The sequence below is a fragment of the Amphibalanus amphitrite genome, unplaced genomic scaffold (genome assembly GCF_019059575.1).
Source record: "Amphibalanus amphitrite isolate SeventyFive unplaced genomic scaffold, NRLGWU_Aamphi_draft 000330F_arrow, whole genome shotgun sequence".
Classification (NCBI taxonomy): domain Eukaryota; kingdom Metazoa; phylum Arthropoda; class Thecostraca; order Balanomorpha; family Balanidae; genus Amphibalanus; species Amphibalanus amphitrite.
Window position 1 is genome coordinate 54,867 of NW_024881825.1, and position 18,056 is coordinate 72,922.

General features: G+C 54.3%; 1 protein-coding gene across 1 annotated transcript in view; it reads right to left on the bottom strand.

Moving 5' to 3' along the window:
• The window catches only part of LOC122388662 (tudor domain-containing protein 1-like), a 54,716-nt gene that overhangs the window by 31,130 nt on the left and 5,530 nt on the right, over nt 1–18,056 (bottom strand). The window contains exon 2 of the mRNA XM_043379932.1: nt 8,141–8,308. Within this exon, the coding sequence (XP_043235867.1) occupies nt 8,141–8,308 (168 nt within the window). The remainder of the gene's footprint in view (nt 1–8,140; nt 8,309–18,056) is intronic.

The following is an 18,056-nucleotide window of genomic DNA, read 5'->3' on the forward strand; positions in this document are numbered from 1 at the left end:
TAGAAAATCATACCTATTGCAGCGACTTGCATACCTACTTAGATCCCAGATATTTACAACTGCATAGACATGTCATTTCCTAAATGTTACGTAAATGGTGTCAAAGGTGCCGCCAACATCTCTGCTCGTTGCACCAATGCAATAACAAGGACCATTTTCACTTAAGCCTGCATTTGTAAACTGTAGGCCAAGGCCCTACCTGTCACACATAATCTGGCACCCCTGACCCCACGGCCGTTAGTTACATCCTTGGCTCCCGGATCTGGCTCCGCCTGTGTTTACAGTGTGGAGTCCTTCACCACCAGTCGGTCGGTCACGTGACTGACCTAGCCCGAGCCCCGGCTGTCTGACCAGAGTGCGGGCCGCGTGCCGACTGATCGTTTCGCCCACAATTGATACACCTCCGCGGCTTCCGACAAACTTATCTACTTTCAAATTGGGAGTCTGTGCCTTGGTCTGTGCGTATTCCGTGGCGTAGCAGCAGGGTGCTGGACTATAGATTGGAGGGTTGTGTGTTCGGGCCACGCTGGGGTGATTGCTTTTGTTGGGAACTTGTTTTTCCTAGCGCGGCATTAAATTAATTCTTGTCCTCCTCGGGACGAAGTCATCATGCTCCTCATGTTTCCCTTTCCAGACGGCGGTCACCCCACCACACGACCGGTGCAGGTGACGGAAACTCCTCATTCGATTACATCATTTCCGGGGTGACCGTTTGAGCGGCAGGACGGGCTGTCCTATCGGGACGTTCCCATCCCACTATCGGTACGATCTCTGCCGCTGCGGCACACCCTCGTAGGCCCGCGCAGCCCAGCGTTTTACGCCCGTGGAGGTGCATCGAACTCAGCGAAACGACCAGTCAGCACGCGGCCCGCATTTCTGTCACCCGGCCAAGCCTCGGGCTAGGTCAGTCACGTGACCGGCCGACCGGTGGTAAATGACTTGACACTGTAAACACAAGGCGGAGCCAGGTCCGGGGCCCACGACCTATAACTAACGGCTGTGGGATGACAGCGTAGGTATCAATTACAGTTTGCAATTGCAGGCCAAAGCCTGTGTAAATGGTGGAACGTGCGGAGGTGTTGGCGGCATGCCTTGACACCACTCAGCATCCTTGATGACATCTCTCTGCAGACATAAGTAACTGGGCTTTATCTAATGAAGTCGCTGCAATATGCTTCCTTTCTATACACACTAGTAGATAATTTCAAGTAATGCTACGCGTTAACAGGTAAGTCATGCAACGACATACAGGAAACTATGAGTTCATACAGCCAGCTATGAGTTCAATGGCACGGATCTCCTTTCTGCAGAAAAGTTACGACGTCCGCAGGATCCGAACGCACCGCCTCTCAATTACAAGCCCACCTTCTAACCACAGCGTCACGGACCTGTGGTGGTTTTCGAGTGTTATCGCAGTGAAACTGTTGTTCTGATAGGTGGCGACCCCATGGCACCGCGGCGCCCAGTCTGCGCTTTGGTCACTTGGCGAGCCTCGGGCGAGGTCAGTCATGTGACCAGTTCGAGGTGAGGGCTCAGCCACAGCTTGTCTGCGAGGCAGGGGAGAACGTGGGTCGCGAGGTTGTTCACTGGCGCTTCGGAGAAAACGGTCGAGTGGTTGCGTGGCGCCGGTGGTCGGTGAATCCCGAGCAATTGACAGGTGGGCCTCTCAGCCAACGTTACCATGGTGGGGGGTGAGGGAGGGGGCAACACAAGTATTTGACCACGCATGGTTATCTCGGAAGGTAAGAAAGCAAAAAAGAAAAAGACGCAGTAAAAAGCAATCTATAGCCCACTGTTGGATTTTTCATGGGTTATTATTCCATCAGATTATCGCTAAGGTCACTGCAGGTCACCAGCATTAAAATTATCACGAATTCTGGTTCCCCATTTTGACAACTTCTCACAAGCGGCGCATAAGTCAAGTCTGGAGCTGTTAGAGCACAGCGCCGTAGAAGAGCGCATTGAATAGCTCTTTGAGTTTTTTTGTGTGTATTTTCTCAGATTGGACCTAGAGTAAATGGTTTATACTCCAGAGGGCAAAAACTTTCAAAATTTGACGTTTTGCGGATAGTTTTTCTGTAATAACCTATGGCGTCATGCTTTTATTACGTTGATTTAACCGGGATCGCGTTTCTTTCGTGAAGACGCGTCAAATGAACCATACATTGAAATTTAATTTACAAAAATGATCTCAGGTCAAGCTCATAGAAAAGGTCATGTTGTGCCTATCATTCGATTCCTATCATTGAGCTGAACGCATCGGTGTTTTTCAGCGTTCTATCATGTGTTATCTAAAGACATTGTCAAAAACTGTTAACCATCGCCGGCACAGGCCATTTTGCGTCCTTCGACGGCACAAGGGGAGGGGGGGGGGGGGTACAACCCCACTCGCGTTTCGCCCCTGATCAAGCTAGAGCTTTATGGAAAAAACAAACGTGTTGCCCCTCACGAGAGGAAACCGATTATATCCTATTTTAACCCTCGCATGTGTCCGGCGTTTGCCAGCTTCTAAAGTGTAGGGGGGGGGGGTCGGTTGGACCCCCCTTGCCGTTTGGCCCCTGATCGAGCTAGAGCGTCGCTTAAAAAACGAGCGTGTTGCCCGTGACGAGAGAAAGCCGATGATGCCCAATTTTAAGGCTCTAGGTCATTGGTTGAGTGTCGCTGCTATGGTTTTTTTTTGGGGGGGGGATGCTGATCACGAATATCGTGTTATACTTTTGATCACAGATGATGTCTGTAAGCATTTAGACCAGGTCAGGTCAGGTCAGGTCAGGTCAACCAGTAGGGGTCGTGACGGATATTCGTAGTACCTGTCAACCGCCTCTGACAACTTCGTAACATGTTACGAAGGCACCAAAACTACTTAGTAAATGTTCAAATGCTTTCTAAATTCGAATTCATCTCCAAAAACCAGCATAGAAACATGTAAAACTCGAAAAAGTGAACCGAGGTCACCAAAGATCAATGACCTGACCTGGCCTGACCTTCAGGTGACATTGCCATCCACCCTATTGCATGGGAGCAGCACCAAATCACATGTATGAACGTTTGAAACCACGAAAAGCTTGCAAACGCGCGGCTAATGCGAGCCGACATACGCCGAATCGCGCTTCCGGCCAAACATGGCCTCGGAAAGTAGTCACATGTCAACGGTCATTTTGGTCAGGGTCATGAAATTTTCAGGGTAGATGTGAAATTGATCAATGCGAGGGTACTGAAAGCTTTGTCGCAATCGGCTGCTTTTTACGCGAGTTATTCGCTTGAAGCCTTGGGTGGGGGGGGGGGGGGGGTGGCGGGTGCATTCAGTTCCCCCCGTGCCGGCGAGGGTTACGGAGACGTATCATGATGTGAGATGACTTCAGGGGCATAAAATGGGTCAAGAGTGGAATTTTGTGATTCGGTGTGCCATTATTCACCTGTATCCGGGTGCCATCGCTAAAAAGAGGAACATTTTGACCTGACTTTATGATGTGACCAGGTGTCAACAATTCCAGACACGATACGAAATTCATAACTTGTGCCAAGTTTTGCGTCGCTGTGCGCCGCAGTTTCCGTTACAGACACACACAAACATTGGCAAGTGTGGGCAAACACCCCCCCCCCCACCCCACCCGGGAGAAAATAAACGATATAAATTGCTATAACTAATCTTACTGAGCTAAATGCGATCGTGACCACTTACAAGCATCATATTCGAGTCGACACAGAAAGACCAGCGATTCGCAGCAGGCCCCCTAGCCACAGATATGTGACTGTGAGCGATAAGGCAACCAGCGCGGCGCGTCCCTGACCCGGTCAAACGCGTCTGTAGCGAGTGTGAGGCCAGAGAGATATACTGTGCCGCTGAGCGTGGGTGTGAGGCGGCACAGTCTACCGTTGAGGCCAGAGGGATGTGCTGTGCCGCTGAGCCTGGGTGTGAGACGGCGCAGTCTACCGCTCCAGTCAAACGCTGGGCCGTCGGGGGGCGAACATCACTTAGTAGGGGAGTGTACGTCTGACGTGCTTACTAGAGAACGATATTCGAATAAGCAAACAGTCCCACTCTTGCCCATAAGCACTAACACGTTCGCCATCCACCTCTGTCTGCTGGATCAGCAGCGTCCCCTCTGGATCAGCGGCGTCACCTCTGGGCTCTGATAGATCAGCGGCGTCACCTCTGGATCAGCGGCGTCACCTCTGCATCAGCGGCGTCACCTCTGGACCAGCGGCGTCACCTCTGGATCAGCGGCGTCACCTCTGATGGATCAGCGGCGTCACCTCTGGATCAGCGGCGTCCCCTCTGGATCAGCGGTATCACTTCTGGATCAGCGGCGCCACCTCTGGATCAGCGGCGTCACCTCTGGACCAGCGGCGCCACCTCTAGATCAGCGGCGTCACCTCTGGATCAGCGGTATCTCCCCTCTCGATCAGCGGAGTCCCCTCTGATGGGATGCCCAACGGTAGTCACGGGCGGTAAATCATCTGTAAATCCGGCGTCCGGCAGATAGGGGCCTATAAGCCGGCCGAGTCCAGCATCTCCTCACATCACCAGAAGACGGGGAGCTGCTAGCTACTAGATGGTGACTCATCACCTGTGCCCGCACCGCGAGTAGCTCTGTCGAACGGCCGGCGCTGACTGACCGACAAAAGCGCAAGGCACGGAACATTTTGCTAAATGCCTTCAGTGACGCCATCTTAGTTTCCGTAAAACAAGTATGCACTTTTTGTCAATTAATTATCCGAGTCAAGGGCGTACTTTGAACCAGTTACTGTGTGGTTATCAAGCAATGAACGGTGGTTCAAATAGAAGTGGCCGCAAAGGTAAAAACGTTTAATTTTAAACTTTAAGCGCGGCAGCAATCTACTGCAAAATAGGTATGTGAAGGTAATGTGTACGCATACGAAACGCCAAAAAGAAACAAAGAAAAAGAAATAACAAAAGAAAACAAAAACACAGAAAAAACAAATAAGACTCGTATCAAAAGGTTTGACTGAATAAAATATAAACTAAATATGCTTTTAGTTTTCGGCAGTGATATAAAAGCTTACTCCTTAGAATTACGTGACAAAAGAAGAAAACATCACTTATACCTCTAAAAATATCGAATTTATAGCGGAGCAAATAGTAACGCACCTGTTGGTGCGCCCGTTGCGTGATAGTTCTGAGTAGTGCTTAAGCAATAAGACCACCGATTTTAGGAGTTTCAACCACGGTAAGCTGCAACAAATCTTGATGTAAAAATAGACATCCTTATTGACTGTCGAAAAAAGTGATTCTTCAGTATATTTTATGGCTGATCAATCAGCAGCGCTGTCAAAGGGCGCCTCCACGCCAAGTTTCCAGTTGGCGCGGTCCGGCCGGGCTGAGCTCTGCCGTGGAGTGGGGACGTCATGAGCAGTACGGACGGCGAGCGTAGCGACCTAAGTGTCTCCCACAGCCTCCCACAGGTGGCAACGTCAAACCGCTAACGCATGTGTCGAGTCAACGCCAAACATGTGAAAAAGCATTACTAATGGCAATCGGCATCTGCTTCACCCAACGTGAAGAGATGCTTCATTTCACAAAGGCAGTAACTAAATCAAACACATTCGAAATTGGAAACTTCGATAATTTGTCCCGTTGCCCTTCACTATTCATTGCTGAATAACGTGCCAACGTCGAACCGGAGGGCCGCCGCCCGCTCGGAGGACGGTCCGGCCGGCTGTTTGATGACGATATGTAAATCAGACAAGCGCGTGGTGTGGTTATATAATACATATGTATAGGAGCGATGGCGATATTTCATGTAGCCACCGTCCCGGTCTTGACCAGGCCGGCTTGTCACCCCAGACACGCATTCTGTCACTCCCGAAAACCCGGGTCCTGGTCCTGTCCCTCCTGACTACCCAGAACGCAGATCAGCCTGTCAGTCCCAGCGGACTACCAGAGTTCAGTCCTTCTGCACTACCCGGTACGCAGATGGCAGTAAATACCAGCGGTCAGTCAGCCGGCCCTGACTGACACGACACCTCAAAACACGGTCCCACCGACACCGGCACCCACACACGGCAGCGCGCGCCGCTCGAGGAAAACACCTCCGCGGCGACGCACCGCTCACTCACCAGTGACTACTCCACTCACCAGTGACAACTCCTCTCACCCGTGACAACTCAATCCCCGCTGAGGCGCCGGAATGCGAGGAAAGGTGGGCGCAAGCGTGTCTCCGGCAAGACAAACATGTCAGATCCAAATTTGAAGTGTCATTCCGTGCCAACACCCCTCACCACGAGTTTGATACTGGTGTTTGCTTATCGCAATCCCACATTGCTGTTTTCACTTTCATATCTAGCATACGCCAAAAGCAATCAACCATGCACTGAAGCCTCACAAAACACTGAAATCGATACGATTGGATAGTCAGACCCTTGGTCAGACCGTTGAGTGGCGCATTGTGAAAACTTGCGTAGCCTTGAAGAGGTATGCGATGGAAAGAAATGCAAAATGCTGGCACTATTATAACAGCTTTGAAGCAATTGTTGTCAATATGGGTACTGTCTACCAACGAAGCAGAAATTAATCAACGAAAGAAGAAAAACGAAACGCTGCTACAGCACTGACCACCGCTGACAGCAGACCCAGCCAACTCCATGTGCGTTGTCGATCCACACAGCTGACTCCCCTCCCCAGCCGGCCGGCCACTGCACTGAGCTAACTTTCCTCCCCAGCTGCTCACTCCAAGCTAACTCCACTCCCAGCCGGCCACTGAGAGCAAACTCTATTCTCCCGGCCGGCCAGCCGATGCGAGCTAACTAACTCATACTCCTAGGAGGGCGGCCACTAACCTTCCCCCAGCCTGCCACTAATCTAACTCCACTCCCCCAGCCTGCCAGCGGGGCGGCCCGGCCACTGATCTGCCGCCGCGTGTCACCCCAGCACCCGTCACCCGACCGCGAGGCCAACTGCCGTTAAATTCAGCACCCCCCCCCCCCCCCAACGGGAGCAGATGGGCCGCCGGGCCGGGCTGCCATCCGTGTCGCCGAGGTGGATTTATGGACAGAGCCAGTGGCAGCTAAGTCCTGGAAGACGAAATATTCCGCGTTTTAACCAGAATTAGTGAGACAGCGTACAGTGACAAGATATTTGAGGACGCACCAGCCTCCGTGTACCTTGATCTTAAGTCATTAAAAAATACACACATACATTCAAGGGTCTTTTAATTCTCTAGGTACTTTAAATAGTCAAGAAGCTTGTCGGCATTTTAATTAAGTGCTTTCCCTTTGAAGGTCACCACAAATTGATGGATCTGAATCTACCCTTGCAGTCGGTGAAACACGTGCTAGGATACGACGGACTTGCAGATTGGCGTGTTGATGTTCTTGCTCCTCAGAACCGACGGGAGCGCAGCGAGACGACTCTCACGCTCATATTTACAAACCGTTTGTCAGAGTATAAAAAGTCAATCAGAGAGTCCAATCAAAGGAGTCGCAAGAGAAATTACCATCTCTGGGTATTCGCTATGACCTCTTCACATATACCAAAAGACCGCTCCAGCTACAGTGCAGCAGTGTATGCATGCCTGAGTGAAGGTCCCTTCAAGGCAGGCTTAAAGACAGTAAGGAGGCAAACGACGTTAATTGTTGCAGTAGCAGCACTGCCAAACGCCGGTCAATTGTGACCAGGGCCCCACCAGTGAGAACTGACCAGAGTAGAGTTCCGAAAGTCGAAGCTGATTCAACACAGATATGTGCCTCAAAAACTTTGGATACCTTTCCTCTTAGACAAGCATTATGCCCTTCAGAATAGCCACCAATAAGCAGATAAAATACAAACGGCTAGCGATGAATTACCGCATAACACAGGTAGTCCTAACGAAAACAAAACACATGACAACGCGGTCAGTACACAAGTCGTTCGGTTCCCTCAAGGATATTTCCCGGGTAATGTACATGCATAACCGATGACGACCTACCATTGCAGCGAGGACTCGAATGGCCCACCATGCAGGGGCTTTGAACAAACCGCCTTAGCACTGCCACTGTGCAGGGTGGAATTATCCTTCTGTTCCCGGACTGCCGACAGCTCTGGTTCGTCCCATGTTCGCCAGGTTCACCTACACCGGGCGGCCACCGCCCGCTCCCTGGGCGGCCACCGCCCCCCCCCCCCCGTGTCCCGTCCACTGACCGTGTCGCGGATGGCAGTGCGCTGCGACTGGGCGGCCTGCAGCAGCTGCTCGGTGAGCGCCAGCTGCCGCAGCTGCAGCTGCCCGTGCAGCTGGCTGAAGTGCAGCCGGATCGCCTCCTGCACCTCGCTCGGGTCCAGCACCTGAGACGGCGAGGCCGTCCGCAGACTCTGCAGGGGGAGGGAAGGGGTCAGCCTCAGTCAACAGACTCTGTGAGCGAGGGAAAGGTCAGTCTCAGTCACCAGACTCTGTGGAGCGAGGGAAAGGTCAGTCTCAGTTAAGACTCTGCAGAGGGAGGGAGGGAAGGAGGGGGTCAGTCTCAGCATCCACACTGTGCAGACGGAGGGAAGGGGTCAACGTCAACTGTCAGCCAACAGAATATGTGGTGTGGGGAGTGTGCCCGTTCGAGCGCCCTCTGAGGTCGTCCGCAGACTGTCAGGCAAAGGTGGGGGGGGGGGGGACAATTTCTGTCAGAACAGGGACCATCTGAATCCTGCCAACGGGCTAGTGGGAGGCTTGGGATAACAAATCGATAATATATCCTGTATGATATCATGAGAATTAATCATTATCGATGAGCTTTCCAAAAATGACGTCAGGAAAGATGACACACGCCACGGAGGGAATTCCGGTGACACCAGCTGAGCCTCGGCTCACGAGCACCATTAGATGATTGATCTGCGGGGGGAGCTGTTACCGGCTCTGTACCATATAACACAGCTCGGCAGCTGAGCTGACGGAGCGCCAACTCAGCGCCGCCCACGGCCGAGGTGTCCGCTGACAGCCAGCCACCAGATCTTCTGACGGCCCGGGTCCACACCAGAGCGAAAACCGATAGCTGATCACCTGATCATTTGATCAACTCACTCCTGACGGGCCGGGACTACAGAACGACCAGACCAGGTTCAAGGAGAGCGAGAGCGAGAGCGAGAGCGAGAGCGAGAGCGAGAGAGAGAGAGAGAGAGAGAGAGAGAGAGAGAGAGAGAGAGAGAGAGAGAGAGAGAGAGAGAGAGAGAGAGAGAGAGAGAGAGAGAGAGAGAGAGAGAGAGAGAGAGAGAGAGAGAGAGAGAGAGAGAGAGAGAGACAGTCAGCAGAAGGGTGTCTCCTTCCTGCGCATCTCGTTCCCAGCCAAACGGCCGATTTGACACCCACCCAGCACACAGGGCTGTTCAGTGGTAGTGTGCTATGACGTAAAGAAGTCTCCGGGGCTCCCGAGCCGATAGTGGGTGATAGTGTTTTGTGAGTTGCTGCAGTCGCCCACACGCTCCGAATGCCGTGCTGCTGATGTCGGCAGCCAGGTTTCCTAGGTATAGGAACGGGCACTCGAAATACCACCGTCCGCGGCTGATCCCGACTGCTATGTCGGCCTTTCCGTCCGGACCCCCGCAGCGGATTACACGGCCCATCTCTCTTCGTGATGGCATCGTGTAGTGGTGACCAGTGACGCGTGCCGCCGCCGATCGGTCGGCACTGGCCGGCTCCCTCCGGTCCCCTGAGACGGTGTAGAGCAGCGGGCGGGGCAGCCAGGGGCGGCAGAGACCAGCAGCAGACGGACGAACCAGCCGTGACGCGGAGCGGGGGTGGCGGCGGGGGGGGGGGGGGGGGGTGCGGAACATCCCCCCCCCCCGGCAGCGGGACTAGAGCTGGTGTAGTCCGCCTCCCGGATCGCGGGGCTCAAGCCGAGACTCGTGTGCAGACACGCCTTAATTATTGCTTATTCATGCGTGGTCACTGCACAAGGTGGTTAAAGGAGAAGGGGCGACATTCCAATAAACATGCATCACAGGTAGTCAACAAACATAGGACGCCTATAGAAAGAATCGAGTTAAAAAAGGTATGTGAAAATCCGAAGTCGGTGTTTGAAAAACGCAAACAGGGATCCCGTCAAACCAGCCGATTGCGATTGCAATTTCGAAATACTACAAAACCTGCAATGTTGCGACAAATATATCACGAGTATGTTCAAGAAGATCTAAACACGGTTTTCACAAAAAGTCCACCATCTTACACTCGAAGCGACACATCAATACAACTGGAAAATACCATATGACATATGACAAACTCGGCAAGCTGTCGCTCACGAAAATAAAATCAGCTTTAATGATCTTATAGCTACTTTTGTACAGTCCCTGCAAACTCCTTCCTGACGGTGCACCAAATGATAAGATCAAATCAAATCACGCTCATTGGGTCGTAAGTTCCTTCGTTGAGGCAATTTCAGAAAACGACACAAAGTTCTCAGGACAACGGACCGGAACGGGAAGCGGCCAGCGTATCACGCGTCTCGTTCTAGTCGTAAAAAAAAACACAAACGATGCCCATTTGTGCACTTTTCAACCAAAATATAGCCGATCTAAAACAGACAGCTCGTGATAAACTGTCCATTAAAGGCAATATCAACGGATTTCGACGACTGCACCCGGCCGTCGTTCACCATTTAATTGGACGGGTGATTATTGTTGGATCAACGTAGCGAGTCTGTGGCCAGCCGAACACGGTGTGTTCGCGGTGAAACGACGGCCCGTTAATCGCCTTAGCTGAAACGACAGCGGACAGCGCCGGGTGCCGTCACCCGGACCGTGTCGGCCGTCCGTCATCCGGCGACGCCGCAGCCGGCAAGACACCGGGGCGGCGACACCGCGCACACTGACACCGGAGCAGTGACGAGAGCAGGCAGACACCGGGACAGTGACAGCAGGGCAGCGACGAGCGCCGGCCCGGAGCAGTGCAGAGAGCGACCCACCGCCGCGGACAGCCCTCCGACCGTCAGCCGGTATCGGCAGACAGAGGTCAGGGCTGAGCCGCAGACGCGTAATGAGCGAAAATACTCCTGTCGGACGACCGTTAAAAAATGTAGAGAAGAATTATAGCAAAGGAAATAAAGAGCTGAGGAATTCGGCGAGCGCCAGCTGTCCGTGAAGAGCATTTCATATCTCCTGAGACGTTGAAGCAGCACTTGATGTATTATAAGGCTCGTAACGGTTACTCTGACTAGGTGCCAAATCTTATTAAGGTCTAATAAATTCAGTTTTGAGCTTCGCCTTCAATTTGTCCTCCGGCATGCATTTGCTTTACTTAATTTCTCACCCAGTGCCTAAAAATTTTCATTGCCTTTAATTCACTGCCATCCTGTTCTTCAGATGTTGAGTTTCACATGACGGCGCAATTCCTAACGACTTCAGCGAAAAAACATCTGCGCGAACTTTCCAACTGAGCCAGATTTAATGACGGCATCACATAAGGTAAACACTAATTCGTTACCACATTAGATGTGGATGACCTCAGCAAGTTCCATTTATGCACAGTCATCGTCTCGAGTCATGTCCGTCGGCTCTCCACCTAACTGTCTCAATCGGTCCTTATCACCAGCCGGGCGACGGCAAATCGACCTGTCTCAGTCCCCAGCCCGGCGGACATACTCGTACAGCTGTCCGGGGCCCGGCGCAGTGGCGCTCCCGCAGCCCAATCGACGCCGCCTTGTGGCAGAGGAAAACAGTCGGAACCCGGCGCAGTTGCCCTGGAGGGGGGGGGGGGGAGAGAGACGAGGCGGACCGGAGTCGGGAGCACTGTGACTGCCTCCCCCCCCCCGCAGCTCAATCGGCGCTGATCGGCAGGGAGTGGTGCACGCGCTCCCAGGGGATTTGAACAGAGGCGGCGGCGGCGGGGGCGCTGGGAGCTACCCCACTCCCAGACGGTATCGTACGGCGGCCGCGGTAAAACTGCGCCAGCAGTACCGGCACCGGCGTGTGAAAACACTGCGGTGCACCGCCAGAACGAAATACCTACTACAGATCGAGTGATGTGTGTATCGGTCAGAAGCACACAGACGGACCCAGACAGGCAAATCTGAATGTGCGGGTTTCGGAGATGTAGGAAGTTGGATACATATATGAACAACGATCATCTGAGCAGCAATCGAAGGCTTATGGGAAGCTTTAGTGTGGATAAAATTGGTGTAATTTAACATTAATGAACAGTGATTCTGTGAATGTTGTGACCTCCGCTGGAGTTTTATAAAACCTTACATGAACTTACGCGCGGTCGCCGGTGAAGATCAGTAGGATGTAGTGTAGTCATTACGCAACTGATAGCTGATTTCCCGCTAAAGCTGCCGCCGAGTGGGTCGGGGCCGGTACATCCGACAGCGGGCCGGGGGCCGGTATACACCGCAGACAGTGAGCCGCGGGACGATACACACTGCCACCGAGTGGTACAGACTAATCACAGCACCGGCACGACGGGACAGTGTACCGCAGACCCGCCAGCCACAGCATACAGGTGGAGCGGGTCACCATTGAGCAACTGAGCCAGCCACGGGGGGAGGGGGGTCATCACTCAGTGAGCCATGGCAAGCGGGATGAGGGGGGGGGGGGGCAGCTCACCATGGCCACTGAGCCAGGCCGGCAGGGAGGGGAGGGGGTTCACCATGGCTACTGAGCCGGTCACTGAGGGGGGGGGGGAGGCAGCTCTCCATGGCCACTCAGGCTGCCCTATCGCGCCGCACGGGATAAGCCGACACCGCAGCGTATCAACAATAGCACAATGCCGCAGTGGACGGTACGGCCGGCCTCATTACCGGCGGCTCAGCGTCTCCGGCGGAGAGCGGATTGAGCGGAACGGGCACACGGCGGCCCACTATCGGGGACAAGCGGGTATCATGTGACTCAGGCCGACAGCGAGCCTCTGTGGACGCCACCACAGCATAATCGGCAAACAGTCGCGGCGGACCGCGAGGCCGAGAGATCAACTGACCGACCGCGAGGCTGAGGAATATACAGAGTTCGAGGCTGAAGAATAAACTAGCAGGGAGTCCAACAAATCAGCTCAGCTAAACTAGCTACGCCGCTCGTCTCCGGTCCCCCCCCCCCCCGCATTCACCACCTGCGTGCCCTGCCCCTCCACTCGTCGCCTCTCCGGCCGGCCGCGGTGCGCAGTCCACCCACACCGCCGCTGGCGGGGATGAGTCACACTGCGCTCCAGCCGACCGGGCCGGGTCAGACCGGATATTGCCGGTTTCCGGTATGGCGCGGTTACCACACGGCACGTGCGGCGGCGGCGCGCACTTCCCACCGACGTTACCTGGGCGGGAGACGCGGCGGGGAACGCATCGCGCCCAGAGCGTGGCGGGGAACGCATCGTGCCCAGAGTCGGGTCGGTTAATGCAGGGTCTGCAGGGGGACGGCCGGTTAATGTCGCTTTTAAGTGCCTGCCAATCGTGTGTTTTACATAAAAGACCAGTTTGCTGGGCACCTGTTTCCAACATGCACTGAACCATTTATTCCTATTTTTAAATGGAAGCTACCGAAACTAACGAAGGAATTCGAAGCTTTTCCAGCTGCGTCACGTTTGTGCTATGTCATGTGTGATTTCAGTGATTTTAGTGCGCTCGGAGTTCAAAAGTCATCGGCGCCCAATCCCATATGTCACGTTTCCAAGACCCACGTAGTGGCTTCAATCCAATCGTATCACAACTCTGTGCAATTTTGAGAAATGTCCCTAATCACTCAGTTTCACAAGCTATCCTTCGACTTCACGATAACGGCAGACACACAATAGTAGTCGTCTCTGCAACAGTAATGATTACCTACTTGCCAGACGGTATCAACCTATTATGATACTTGCAAACATCGTAATTCATAACGGCCATTGCAGATTGCGAAACAATTTGTGCTTGTGACTGCAACTGCTCCAGTAGGTGCTTATGTACTTACAGCACCCTCTCCGGTTATAACCGACCCATTATTGTATATTTGCGCTGAGAGAGTGAGTGAGGGAGGGAGGGAGGGAGGGAGGGGGAGAGAGAGAGAGAGAGAGAGAGAGAGAGAGAGAGAGAGAGAGAGAGAGAGAGAGGGAGGGAGAGAGAGAGAGGAGACAGCAGATGGGCAGAGGACAGGAGGAGAGAAGCGGTCGAGTCACTGTGCCACGCGACCGTCGCCGCAGGTTGCACACCGGGCCATAACGCAATGCCAGTGATGACGGTGGGAGTCTCGATACGGCTATTTATCAGCCGAGCACCGGCCACTTACCGCAGCGCGTGAGCCATGAAATCTAATGTGGCGCTGCACCCAAATGGTCCGACGTCCGTGGCTACCGTGCGACTGCAGACTGACAGCGGTTTATGTGCCATATAATATGTCAGCTTTTTACTTGGCACGAATGTTCACAATGAACAATTTCAGATATTAAAAGCTAAGTTAAGTAAACCTGGTTACCTGTTTCGCAGGACCTAACCTCTACCGACCTTAACGCGTGTATTGTGCCCACGAGCTGCCTTGTAAGTGCCTGTGACATTGTGTAAAATATAGCGGAAAAAACACCTCTACCGACCGATCGATAAATCCCCGGTAAATTCGGAGACCAGGCTCTCGCTACCTCCGCACGGGTCGACTCAAGACACGGACGCTCTCCCAATTGATATTTGAGCTGCTGAGACCGACTCCTGGACATCACGGACATCGTCCGCGCGGCGACCACGTTCAGTGTTTCACAGACTGTGTACCGATTCCTTCGTCCAGCTACATGTGCAGAGAGCACCATATGCGCCAGCCACATGGCTTCAGCTGTTATCCTACACGCCGAACGATTACCACACAGCACGTATTGGCACGACCGGCCGTCTCTGCATCCCCGTCATTATCTCCGCTGTACTAACACACGCTGACCGCGAAGTGCCACTTGTGCAACACGCTCGGTCCATCGGCCCACAATGCCGCTCATGGGGGTGGTCCGTGAACGTCAGAGCACCGTTACTGGCTGTGGTGGACTGCATGGGAATAGCGTCATTACAGCCGAATAAAACTCGTCCGACAGCGCATCGATCAGACCGCGGCCAGAGTGCACAGACAGGATCACCACTCTGCCATCAGGGCCGCCATGGATCCACCAGTCGATAGCTCGGCGCGCCGACTTCCACGGCCGGCTCAGAACTTTGGCCTTGTCCGCGGAGCAGCGGCACTCGCTAAGTCCATCAGACGCCAAAGCAGCCGGCACGATCCACAGTTATAGCCCCGTGAGTCAGCAGCCGCCAAGGCGCAGCGCAATACACCTCAGTCGATGTGGGGATGAAGCATGTCATTCAGACCAGATGAAAATGCATGCAACTTGTTACGTAAGTTAATTTACATATGCAAATAGATAACGGCAGCTTTGATGCTCGAGATGGCTGTATAGCCTTCATCACGCCACCCAGAACAACAGCCTCCAATTTGGAGAGGGCATCATCAACGGCAAACGGTAACCCAAGAGCGGCATTAGCCACCGGTCATCATGAGGGACCACCGCATGGTCCCGGTCCGCGGGACAGAAGACACCGCAGGGCAGGGGCCATGGGGGCACCCCAATCGGTTCCGGACAGGCGGGCTGGCTGGCCCGATCCGGTAAGCGAGTGCCCTCGCCGAGTGTGGACGCGTGCCCTCGCTAAGTGTAGTTGCGAACCCACGCTGAGTGTAGCTATGGACCCTCGTCCAGCGTAGGCACGATCCCTCGCCGAGTGTGGGCCCGGACCCCCGCCGGAGTATCGGCGGGATGACTGGACACACGGCGCCGTGACATGGGGAGATGGGGTCCAGACGGGATCCCGTGGAGGGCGGCGCGCGCCACTCGGTGGTGAAACGAGCCGAGCTGCCGGGGGTCGACCGTGGAAAGTGCCCGCTCTGGCCCGCCGCCAGACGACTCAGCGGTGCGCCGTGGTGCAACGGCAGCCCACACGGCCAGCCACCGGCCACAGCGGGGCGACAACGGTCGTGTCACAGCCACAGCAGCAGCGCAAGAATAATTGGCTACGTGGGGCTTCATTTGCATCATTCAACGGAATTCAGTACACAGCAAACTCCCATGAACTCGTGTTTTCGTTTCACAACGCGAACAAAATTCGTCGAGAATGGTTGAATTGCTTTCAGCCACGACACTCACCAAGCGGTTATAAGAACGTTTACAGCACGCTATAGCGAAACAGAGCGAATACGCACATTTGTTGCGTCAAGCCTTCCGTTCGAACCCACACATCATTCAGCTTACCACGACAATCAGCCATCGCCCGCAGTGGGTACTTACAGGCGCCTTCAGAGGAGCCATGAGTTATCCTCCCACACGGCAGTTGTCCCCCCTCCCACTCCCCAAAAATTAAGACGACTCAATACCAGGGATGCGGAGCCGGAGCCGGAGTCGGAGCCGGAGCCGCCGGAGCCGGCATATTTTGCCCGGAGCCGGAGCCGGAGCCGGAGCCGTGAAACAATATAGACCGGAGCCGGAGCCGGAGCCGGAGCCGCCAAAAAAGGGGGCGACTCCGGCTCCTTTTTATTTTTTGAAGAGGAAAAAAATAATTGACCTAGTTCGGTTTGACAGTACAAGGCAGTGAAACATATGGTATGTACTTACGTCATGGGCCATCAAGTGAATGAAAAAAGCCGAATATCCCCAGTATCCCACAGTACGCAATCAACTTCCTGTCTGCTCCTCCCCCCCCCCACGTCTACTGCATCCCCAGAACATGAGGACCGGTCATCAGGTGACGGCCATTGTTTTCAAGCCAGTGCAGTGGACTGCGACTCCCAGCACCGTCTCTGCCGAGACGGGTGTCAGCTTACGATGGTTCAGTGAACTCCGATTCGCGGCGACTGCGTTTCCAATGCCATCGCTTCCTAGTCCTTTGTTCTGCCAGTTCTCTCCGAGGTGCGTTTGCGCGGGGACGCGGTCATGAGCCGGTCATGGCAAAGAGTAACGCGTATAACCAATCCAATTTTTCTTCCATTGCTTCCACCCGTATTTAATTGATTGCATAGGGGATGTACTGAGTCGGAGCCGGAGCCGCCGGAGCCGGAGTCGCCGGAGCCGGACCATTTTACTCGGAGCCGGAGCCGGAGCCGGAGCCGCCATAACATTTCACCCGGAGCCGGAGCCGGAGCCGGAGCCGATTTTTTTCTCCGGAGCCGGAGCCGGAGCCGGAGCCGTCTGAAATTTCCACGGCTCCGCATCCCTGCTCAATACATATATTAATCCTTTTCCATCCAAACCAGTTTTATAGACCTTGGTCGCCAATCTGACGCACGGTGGGTCGTTAGTGACTTTATTCGCCGGCTGTAACTGTTTCAATACCCCGGCAGACAGGTGCACCACTGACTCGGACGTGTAACGGACCGGCGGCGGTACCCGCCCGACGGGGACGGACCGGCTATCGGCCCGGCCATCGACAGGGACAGAGGCGCGGGTCACGACGCGCCGCCGCCGGCAGCCCCCGGTCGGCAATACCACGGTCACGACCAGCGGGCTGCGTCTGACGGCGGCGGACGCTCGTGATCACCTGCCAAAGCGACGGTGCGCCGCGGTAACTGGGAGGGGGTCGTCCGGAGGCGGTGGAAGCCCGTTACCTATACGCACAAAAGGTTCGCCCGCTCCCGGAGTATAAAAAACTTGTTCAATACAGATTAAATTTTAAGTAGAGAGATCAGAGCCCAGCAATGACCCATAATCTCAGGACTCGCAGCCAAAGAAACGAGCCTAACGAAAAACGTACGCCTGATCGTTTGGATGCCACGTTCAGATTTTATGTACTTTGATTGCTACCCGCTTTCCGAATTATGAAAATGTCCTGACCCACAATAAAGTTGTCCGATGGACTCGCATAAAACCAGAACACTTAACACACACATTGAGGTAAAGAGTAACTCTCCAGTTCCGATAGCCGCTCTCTCTCCGCCCCCGCCACTCTCCCTGCCCCCGCTCTGATCAGCCGGTGTGCTGGCGGGGGACGCGAAAGTGATCCGACGACGCCTCCTACGGCCACTGCCCCGTGTCGTCACCGGCGCCCCTCCCGTGTCCGCCGGCCTTCCGGGAATGGTGACGTGACCCGGCCGGTCGGAGCGGCGCTGGCTCCTCTCAAGCACCGCCTCCGCCCCACTCCCGGAGGACACCCTCCCGCGT